This window comes from Centruroides sculpturatus, unplaced genomic scaffold (genome assembly GCF_000671375.1).
Source record: "Centruroides sculpturatus isolate CEXI.00-Female unplaced genomic scaffold, Cexi_2.0 scaffold492, whole genome shotgun sequence".
Classification (NCBI taxonomy): Eukaryota; Metazoa; Arthropoda; class Arachnida; order Scorpiones; family Buthidae; genus Centruroides; species Centruroides sculpturatus.
Window position 1 is genome coordinate 459,075 of NW_019385105.1, and position 11,160 is coordinate 470,234.

Here is an 11,160-nt window from a genome sequence, read left to right on the forward strand (position 1 = left end):
TAAAGCAGTGATAAGCCACCTTTTTTTTGGATGAGAGTGGAAAAGAGACTTTGTAGACTTCCAGAGGGCTGCATTCATTTTATTCTTACGAAGTTGCAGGCTTGAAGCTTGCTGTGTACCAACATAATCCCATAACCACCAGTACACTAGGTACTAAAATAATGTATTCTAATGATACACAAACTAGTAATATATAGTTTATTCTCAACTTTTCCCTAGTCAAGTTTAAATGTTCTTCTTCAGAAATATCAGCTTAGAGTTGTGTAATGGTCACAAGACAGAAAACAAGAAAATAAATTACATTGATTATCCAAAAGCAAGATCTATAATTGATCCATTTATTGGCAATATAAAGAAAAATAAAGTAAGGGGATTGAATTCAAATTAAAACAAATAGATATTTTAATATAAAAAGAACAATGGAGTAATTATTTACATGTATAAAAAACAATTTATTATAAATTATACACATGTAGTATATATCAAATTGTCCATTTAAATATTAAATATTTTTAAAGGCATTAACTGAAACAACTCATTTTTCTTTAAGAATAAAAGTAAAGTAAGATGATATGGATTATTTAATAACACTAAAAATAATAAAGAATAATTAAAATAGTATAATTATGGAAAAAAATTACTTAATAATGTAGAAAGTGTTAATCTCAAATATCAACTAATTCCCAACATCAAAAATTTATATACTATATAGTAAACTTTGTTTTACAATTTTATATATAAACAACAACTCCACAAACCTACATTTTGATTAAAGCCAGACAATCTTGCCAAATAATTAGGCTATGATAAGACTAAGTTAATAATTAGATATGAAGTCATTTGTCTAGATACAGGTAGTTAAGCCACCATCTCACGATACTTTTAATTTAGAATTTCTGGAAGAAAAGAGTTGTCTCAGAGCAGGGACTTGAATCTGTAACTTCTAACTGTGCAGATGCATTGCCAGTTACACAACCTAGATCTCCACCTGACCTTTGCTTCTAGAACTATTTAGATAAAACTGTACAGGTTATTTAGATAGGGGGCCAGATAGCGTAATTCGTAATGCATCTGCAGAGTTAGAAGTTCTGTGTTCAATTCCCACTCTGAGCTGATTTTTTTCTTCCAGAAATTCTAAATTAAAATTAATTTACTATAATTATCATGAGATGACAGCTTAACCATCTACCACTAAACAAATTACTTTGTATATACAATTGTATTAGGCATTTTACAGCCTGATAATTCAGCAGATCATCTAGCATTACAATTTTATATCATTTTTTAATTTCCTTAAAATTTATAATAATAATACAATGATAATAAACAGCATACATTTTTATTATATTATTTTAAAAGATAGTAGACTTCTAAATTTTATTCTTACCGTTTATCTTTCACCTTGAGTACTCTAGAAAAGACTTCCAGATTGCAGAATTCAAATCCCAACTGGCAAAGTCGTCCTTGTTTATACAACTAAAATAAAAATTTTAATAATGAAATTATAAGTTTACTTTTATAAATATATCATATTTTGTGAATATTTTAATGACTAAATTTATGTTTCTATAAGATACCACAATTATGCAATCTTCTAAACAGAAATGGATATAATTTCTTATTTTTAAATATTGGCCATACTGTAAATTGTAAACATACTTACTATTAAATTAATTTTGTAATTTTTTTAAATATTTTATGAAACACTTAACAAATGCTTTGATTCAATTTTTGAGAATTTATTAAATTAAATTGCAATCTCAAATCTAAATGTAATTTAAATTTTTCATGGCTTAAGAAATCACATGTAAACATTCCAGTAATGAATTGCTGAATTTTCTAAGTAATGACATTTAAAACTGCATGGAGTGCCATCTGTTATGATATTTTAGTTTAAAAAGTTTTTTATATAATTAATTATTACTAAACAGGAAAAAGCTTAATTTTGAGGGTAAGGATGAGTTTTATAAAAATTGTAAATGCTAATAACGAGTACAACCTTCATTAGGTCAGACCCTACTCGAGATATGACACGATTCTCCTTTATCGCCCCACTCCCTCGACCTTTAACCATCAAAAGTTAATAGCATTAATCCATTAATATATGAACCTCCCTGCAAAATTTCAGAAATTTTTGACAAAAAGCATGGGTGTTATTAAAGCTTCAATTTATTATTGTAGAAATTCTATATATTCAAACTTAAGTTTTTCTTCTAAATAACTGATGGATTAAGAATCAATCACCTGTATATAACAACAATAATTTCATACAGAAACATTGTTGTTTAAAAGATACTATTATATAATACACTACTAACAAAATTTATTGTGTTAAAATTACTCAAATAATACAATTAGTGCAAATGTGAACAGTTAAAAGACTTGTAGCAATGAACAATTTTATCTGTGACCATCTTTTTATTATGGCCTCAACTTACAAAATCTGCTATAAGTTTTAAAAAAAGATCAAGAATGGAGTAATGAGAAAGCAATATATTTAAAATAGAAAACACACTTTTTTATATAAAAATTTTCAAGAAAGAATGATTGTTTCTGTTAAATTCAAAATTATACAATTTTTGAATCTAACAGTGGAAGATCAATCATGTATTAATTTTTTCCTATTGTATGTATCCAATTCTTTGTATTTGAAAACTAAAGTGTTTATTCCTATCAAAGAAACTGTTGCCCAGGGTTAGTAATATTTGAATATTTCAGTGTTCATTAGCAATTTACAAAAAAAAAAAAAAAATCAAATGCATTTGATTAATATTCCAGTAATTGAACTCTCACCACATCCACTGACAAAAACCACATGTGAAAATTCACCCTTCATATTAATTATCAGTTTAATAATAAAAAAGCAAATATTATTAATTCAATCTTTTTGTATATTCTATTTTTGATTTATTTTATTTATTATCAGAGTGCAGATTGTCACGTTTCAATACTTTTTATCCAGGTGAAAAGGGTTCCATAATTAAAATAAATTGGGAACTGCTGATCTAAGATATTTCAGTATGTACATATAGTCACTAGAAAATAAATTTCTGAAACAATCAGTGGCAAAAGCATATAATTAAAAAAAGTTTTCTAAAATATTAATTTTGAAGTCTGAATACCAAGCAATATCAATTATACAAAAAAGCTGAAACTGTAGTTAGTTCATTAGATCTAGCAATTGCACCAAAAGTGACTAAATTGTTTTGACTGACAGGATTATGAAACCTTTACATGTATCCAAGCAGTTCATAGTAACATATGCAAAACAGTCTTATCAGATCAATAAGCAGAGCTAGCAGCAGTCTCTGAATTTGTTAGGTACTGGTACATCAAATTATCACAATTTATTATCTAATTCGATAAAAATCTATTGGCTTAGGTCTTCCTGTGAATGTTTTAATATTTAAACAAAAAAATATTTAGGATATAGTCATATAAAAAAGTACTTAAAACAAGCAATTATTTATTGTGACATCATCACAATGCTGAATTGCAATTTTTAATCACATTTTTAATTTATTTCATTTAAAATATACAAATCTCTACTTCAAATTAGTATTGTAGTGTCTTGCCCCTGTACATTGTACTTTTCTATTAGCAATGGAGTTGTGCCAGTCTTTTATTAACTGCTATTTAGGGGAAGTTTTGAATTAAAATAACTTGATTTCCAGTTTGCATCTGAAGTTTGTATATAGTTAATTGGGGCCTCCTGCCCTTAATGTTTCCATATCTGGTCGTGGCTTTCATCTAAATCTATTCTCAAGATTGAGGAAAGACAGACAACAGTGGAAATTTATAGGTATACAATTTTTTCAAATTGTAGCCCAATGAATTTATTCTGTTTATATCCAAGTATGACACAATATAAATGCAACAAAAAAAGAAAAAAATAAATAAAGAATACAAGTTTATAGGAATTATATTTATTAATTTTGATATCTATAATTTTTCAAACAAAATTATATTATTAAGTAGAAATGAAGACATAAGATGACTAAAGGTAAGGTACAATAGTTAGACCTCTTGTGTATCTGTTTACTCTATTTCCTTTGGTCCCACATCAATCAAAAATTAAGAAATAAAGGTCCAAGGCACTCATTCACTAGTAAACTTATTTAATTCTTGCATACTTAAGTAACCTTCTGATTTTAAAATCAGAAGGTTACTTAAATACTTGGATATTTTTTTAATCTAAAAAATAATATTTTTATCCTTAATTTTGTATTTTCTTCCTATAAATAAATATATTTTAAAATAAGATAATATAACTGTAATTCAATAGAATGTCATTCTAGAAATTTAGTCATTAATTATGTCAATTAGTTAAGTGAAGAATATATAGCTTAAAATGACAAAGCATGTAAATGTGTAAATATTTCTCTGGAAGAAAAATAGCATAACACTAGAATCACTGAATTAATCCAAGATTTATTTCAGATTAAACATTTTTTGAAATTACACTCCCATCATCATAGAATTGGAACAAAAAACAAAAGGCATTTTTCATTGCAATTCTGTAGAATCAGATGATGGGTTGTGTAGTTTCAAAAAATATTTCTTCAATGATTTCTAGTGTTTTCTTATGGAGTTGTGCATCTGCTTAAATGTTTTTCAGCAAATTTTAAAATTAAAAACTTATGCTTTTGTTTGATGTTACATTCAATAAGATTTTTTTATGGCTTTTACAAATACTAAATAATTATGGCTTATATCTACATTAATCGATTAGAAATAAATTTATTTACTATTGAACACAAGACTGTGTTATTATTAAAACACTTGGCATTTTTCCTCTTTATTCAGTTGAATAAAGAGTCAAGTGTTTTAATAACACAGTCTTGTGTTCAATAGTAAATAAATATGAAAACACGGTTTCAAAAAACGAATCAACTAGAAATAAATTAATAAATCAATCACATTTAACAAAATAATCATCTAAACCAGTAATCAGTGACTAACAGAATCATATAAAAATTTTAAGCCAAGATAATTGTAATGCTATGAAAGATATGAATAAGAAAGCCTGTTCAAAAGAACCTAACATTTTTGTAAAAATACTTTTAATATTTATTGTCTTGTATTAGACTTGTTATATACAATGTTGCAATATTCATGCACTAAAATGCAAAGGTTCTGTATGCAATATGCAGTTTGTCCTCCTCAACCTATCCCATCTCTTTACAGTGTCAAAGTACCAAAAGTGTTAAAATGAGTCTTATCAGGATTTTTTGTGAGTGTAACAAACATCCATCTTTGAAATAAAAGGCATGAAATAAATTTAAGAAAATGATTGACACTGATATTTAAACCAATGGCACTAACTCTAACAACCATGTATACATTGAACGGCAAAGTTTACACTCTCAAATTATGATTTTACAGCAGAAAACATATCTAATTTAAACAATGGATACAACAATTTAACTGGTGTGCCACAGCTACCCAAATTAATTAATTAATTAAACAACAAACTACAAGTCCAATCAGTGATGTTCATGACAAGTATTAATCCTGACAATAATATTTAATTTTAACTTAACAAAGGCTGAATGGAAAAATCTCAATGACATTAAAAGACAAATGTGAAAGATATCTCTCTCCAAAGATAGATAAAATTTTTGAACAACAACTTTTTTAAAGCTTATACAAAAAAAAAACAAAAAAAGGCAACTTTCAAAAAATTCTTGATAACTACAGTGAAGTTTTAGACTTAAAATTTTTTGTCATTTGAATGGTTTAAAGAAAAATGATGATTGTTGTTTAGTAAAATGCCTTTCTTTTTTAAAAAAAATACTCATTCATTGCAGTTTTAACACATAATGAGACATCATAATTACCATAAATTTATGAAAACATTTATTTACTGAATGTAATCTGTTAAAAATAAACAAATACTGTATTGTAAAATAGTATTATAGATAGTAAAACTTATCAATTATTGTAAAAATACCTGGATGAATAAGGAAAAATAATAATGAATNTTTTATTAAAAACTCAATTAAAACAGTAAGTTCTTTCAGCTGTATTAATGTATTCAATCAAAATAAGAAAAATGATATCATGAAAGTACATTAAAGAAAACATTTATTTACTAAATGTAATCTGTTAAAAATAAACAAATACTGTATAGTAAAATAGTATTATAGATAGTAAAACTTATCAATTATTGTAAAAATACCTGGATGAATAAGGAAAAATAATAATGAATAAGCTAAAAATGAATGAATGAGTATTTTTTTAAAAAAGAAAGGCATTTTACTAAACAACAATCATTTTTCTTAAAACATTTTGTTATTTGAATGGTTTAAAGTCAAAAAATACTAATTTATTTTATTTAGCTCTTTAATATTTAATCTTTTAGTTTTTTCAAACTATTTTATTGTAGAATTTTGTATTTTTATTTCATTTGCATTACAAATTGCATTACAAAAATATCAGATTCTTACAACTTATTTAACTACAGTAGTTGTAATTGTATCACAACTACAGAATGAACTGATAACAAATTTTAGCAAGTCCTCACTTAATGTTTTTTATTATAACATTGTTGAGGAAAGATATGTATACATTTGTATTGTAAATGGTAAATTTAGAATTACTGTTGTTGAATTTTCCTAGGAGGCCAGGCAATTAGGCTGCCTCTATCAATCCAACATGCCAGAAAAGTTTTGATCAGCTTATCTTTCACAACAACAGTCCAATACGGTGATGTAAAAACTCTTTTAAGCCGGTACATCACTTGAATCATAGTAGGTTCCTATATGTCAATTCAAAGCCATGATAAAAGTTTGAAGTTGTAAACTCCCTTTCGAGACACCCTGTACATCAGGCCTACTGGTAAATTACATTCAAGACAAAATCAATATCTCCAATAAAACATTAATAGTGTGCAAAGTATAGTATGCTGATAATACTGCCACGTACAATATATGATAGTAAATCTGTAGTATGCCTTTGTTTATGTTCTGCTATTCATATCGGCATTATTCAAGCTGACACATCAAACTGCTGAAAACAGAATACTGTACAGTGTTTGATTATACTAAACTTTTAATATTATATTAATTATAGTTTCTGGATGAAAATTCACTGAGTTCAGCATTAATAAAGTTCCTTTAGCATTAACACAAGCACTTTCAACGAGTGTATAATTGTCGTCTTCAGGTGAAATGAACACATTTTAACAAACCGAACGTGAAGAATGTTCCAAAACAACAGAATTTTTAAATTCAAACCATGTGTCCAGAAATTCCGTTAAGAACGTCCTCAGTGAATTTTCATCCAGAAACTATACAAAGCTTGGCATGAATTTTTAAATTTAACTTTTTACTTATATATTAATTATGTTACATACAGTAAGCTGATCAAATGCAACTTTTAGACTTTGGAACTCTAACTTTTGGAAATATTTGTGGCAAGTCTGATGAAAGTGGCATACAGCAATTATTAGCCATAGCAAACTGATTAAAAGAACTGTACCACTTTATGAAATGCAATCATTTTCAAAAAGTAGTAATTCTGCAACAAATAATTGTATTTCATACCCACCATATAAGTCAACCCCTAGTTCTAGAGAAATATGAGTTACATACAGGCATATACAGTATATATCAGAGCATTTAAAAACATTAATGCCAAGATATAGCCTACAGAATTACTGTGAAATTTATACATATACAAAGCCAAATAGAAAGCTTATCTTATAAAAAAATTTTATATATTCAACTATAGTTATTAAATAAATATAAACTTAACAATAGCAAATGTCACATCAATAAGCATTTAGTTTGTTTATAAAGAAATAATAATTTAAAATAATCATTCTCTTCAATATCAATTTATAATAATTTATGAAACAAACATTTTCCCATTATCCATGCATCTAAACACTTAGTGATATATTCACAGAATTTATTTAAATAATTTAAGATGAATTTGAGCTAGTTTTCTCTTACATTAAATGATTAAAATATCATTTACAAAAAAGCTAATACTAGAATCTGTGAAGGTCACACTGACATCATAATTATAATTTACAAAGTAATAAAAACAGTTAATAGAACATAGGATAAATTTGATAAACATTGTTTTAGGATATAATTTTTCGTATATAAATAATCCCTATAAATAACACCTAATTAAATTAGTTAAAGGCTTTAATACTAACATTTTTGGCTACTTACACAGCCAATATTAGTATTATAGTTTATATTAATACATATTCACATTAATTAATTGCAGATTAGTAGAAACTTTTTCAAACAATTTTGTCTAATCATAACAAGACAGATTAAAATATAGAAGTCCATATTTTTTATTACAGTTATAAAAAAAATGTTTTCAAATCATCCCAGTTCATTGTTTGTTTATTATACTTGTAAGCATTACAGAAAATACAAAATTTTATTAAAAACTCAATTAAAACAGTAAGTTCTTTCAGCTGTATTAATGTATTCAATCAAAATAAGAAAAATGATATCATGAAAGTACATTAAAAAAAATAAAATAAAATAATAAATCCTAATTGAGTAAATTCAGTTTTGAATATCAAAAATAATATATAAAATGCTAACTAAACAACACAAAGCAATAATACTTAGAATTAGAATAGCTGTGAATACATATATGTATTTATTTGTTAGATTTAACACACATACCATAATAAATTATTCATAAAGTCTATCGGTATTTGATCGGGCAACACTTGAGACATTTAATAAGCTGTCCATCTACAATCTACAGAAGACGAGGATACCGCGACCTCCTCTAGAACCTAAAAATTACCATTAACCTATACAAATTCGTAATCGTCAGGACGTTAAATACAGGAAAGCGAGAAAATACAAAACCGCATCGTCCAAAACAAGCGAGAACGGCAACCACTTTGCAGTTTCTATAAATACAATCTTCGCCATGCTCGATACAGAATAAGAATGTTTATCATCAGGATGACATTTTGAAACGTGAAAAAGCACTCGTTTTTACTTAAATAACCAAAAAACAAACAACTTTTATGCCAACGGACAGTTTGCTTTGTTCTCACACAAAACAAGCAAGATTACGTATACAAAATTGAAATACAAACATAAATATACACATGTACTGTTTTATGAGTATTAATAATCATTTTATTTGATGTTTTCTAATTTAAAAAAAGAAAAAATAACTTAATTAATAGAATTGACATTAGGGTTTTTTAATGGAAGATAATTTACAAATTATCATCTGTATTTGTGCATTATTGATTAAAATGTGTAATTTTCTTTGCAATCTTCCCACAAATGGTAATTAATTAATAACATGGAATTTGCATGCCAGTTTTTTTATGTTTAATGCATTAAATACCCCTCATTTTCTTTTGTTATATCCAATGTAAGTTTATTAAAGCTTTACATTAGCCATTACATGTATTTTTATGAAACAAAATTAGGTATCATATGTAAAAAAATCTAACAAATATCCATTACCACTCCTTATTACTTACTTTATAATAAATATCAAACAGTACATTTTCGGGAAATGTACGTAGTTCTTTCTGAAACACATTAAAACACGAAACGACAGTAGTAATTGCTGTATTGTACAAAGAATCGGGAATCCAATGCAAGGCCGACGCCATCTTAAACATACCAAATCAGATCAGAAGGCTGCTGGATATATCTTTCTGCTCGCGTTATTTGACGTCACTTCCGTGGTGGCGTCATAACATGGTTGGCCATCTGTAGGAAGTATAACGAAATTATAAATTGCAAAAAAAAAAAGGAACAACGATAATTTTTTATTATATAAAATTAATACGGGAAATAATACCAAAAATAAAAGTATTAAATTTCACACACTTATATATATTTTAGTTAAAATTATAGACAGGTTAACCTAGACCGGAATTTCTGGAATGTAGTTTCTCTACCGGTTTATTATTATTGTTTTTTTTTTCAGTTTTATTCAATGTTAAAGCTCGTCACCTTGACGATTAAACATTTAACTTATCTTTTAGTATAATTAAGTAAAAGCAAGGCATATAATCTCGTATTTATACCGTTATACCGTATACAAAGTGGTCCAAAAGTCAGTTAACCGTTCTATATATATATTTCAAGGGTACGGGTAAACGGAGGTTTTTTTTTTTTACGTATAAAACTGGTTTAAAAAAACACCGAAAAAATAATTGTAATGTATTGCTTAATCTAGTTTTGGGCCACCAAGTAGGCTATGCACGAATTTATTTATTAAGTTTGAATCTCTTCTTTCGTTGTTAACTTGGTTTGATGGAATATGACAACCGACACGAGGGCAACTTGCCAAGAAAGATGCCTCCCGGGAGGACGATCTATGGGAAATTCAAATGTTAGACACGTGAAAAAATCCGGAAAATTTCACGTGGCTGCTAACTCGTTGCTAGGGCGCAAACCCGCGAGCCACGAGTTAATTTGGGATTTTTTTACTTAATGGTGGGTGTAAGGTGTATGAAGTGATTGTTGCAGAGAGGAATTTATGATTCTATGTACTATTTATACACACAACAAAATGTGTAAACTATTTGTATTAATTATATATATATATATGATAAAATATTTTATAAATGTATAAAACATTCTTTAAATTTAAAAAAAAAAAAAATCTTTTTATGACTAAAGATCTTTTGATTATGACTCATTTTAGTCACATGTATATAATGAATTTACGGGAATTTTTCGAGAATCTACACAGAGACGTAGTGAGGGGGCGAAGCTTATCTCTCTGTCCTATTTTTTGTGAATAATTTTAAAAACATTATCAACTATAATTAATATAGAGTTAATAATAACGCATTAGACTTCTTGGTTCCTAGAAAAATCATCGTTACGTCCACCGTCGTAAAACGAGCCACGCTACTTCACATTAATTTTCCTAAAAATATTCACTTTTCCTAAGATTCTGTTCGATTTTTTCCGATGAAAAATGGTTAAAAATGTAAATTATAGGCATAAATAGCAAATAATAATAGTAAAAATGATATATTTTCCATATATTCCATATATTTTTATTATATAGGCCTAATCATTTTTTACATCTACACGAGTAAAGCATAACGACACCAATCTTTTAAATTATGATTCATTCAGCAGCCATATTATTAATTAACCGAAACTTTATTGTCCTTCATATTATAAAAAA

General features: G+C 26.8%; 1 protein-coding gene across 1 annotated transcript in view; it reads right to left on the reverse strand.

Moving 5' to 3' along the window:
- LOC111634774 (amyloid protein-binding protein 2-like) overlaps window positions 1–9,698 on the reverse strand; it is a 30,611-nt gene extending 20,913 nt beyond the window's left edge. Inside the window, exons 1-2 of the mRNA XM_023379611.1 lie at window positions 9,488–9,698; window positions 1,388–1,476 (exon numbers count right to left, since the gene is read on the reverse strand). Of these exons, the coding sequence (XP_023235379.1) occupies window positions 1,388–1,476; window positions 9,488–9,631 (233 nt within the window). The 5' untranslated portion in view covers window positions 9,632–9,698. The remainder of the gene's footprint in view (window positions 1–1,387; window positions 1,477–9,487) is intronic.
- Between the last annotated feature and the right edge of the window lie 1,462 nt (window positions 9,699–11,160).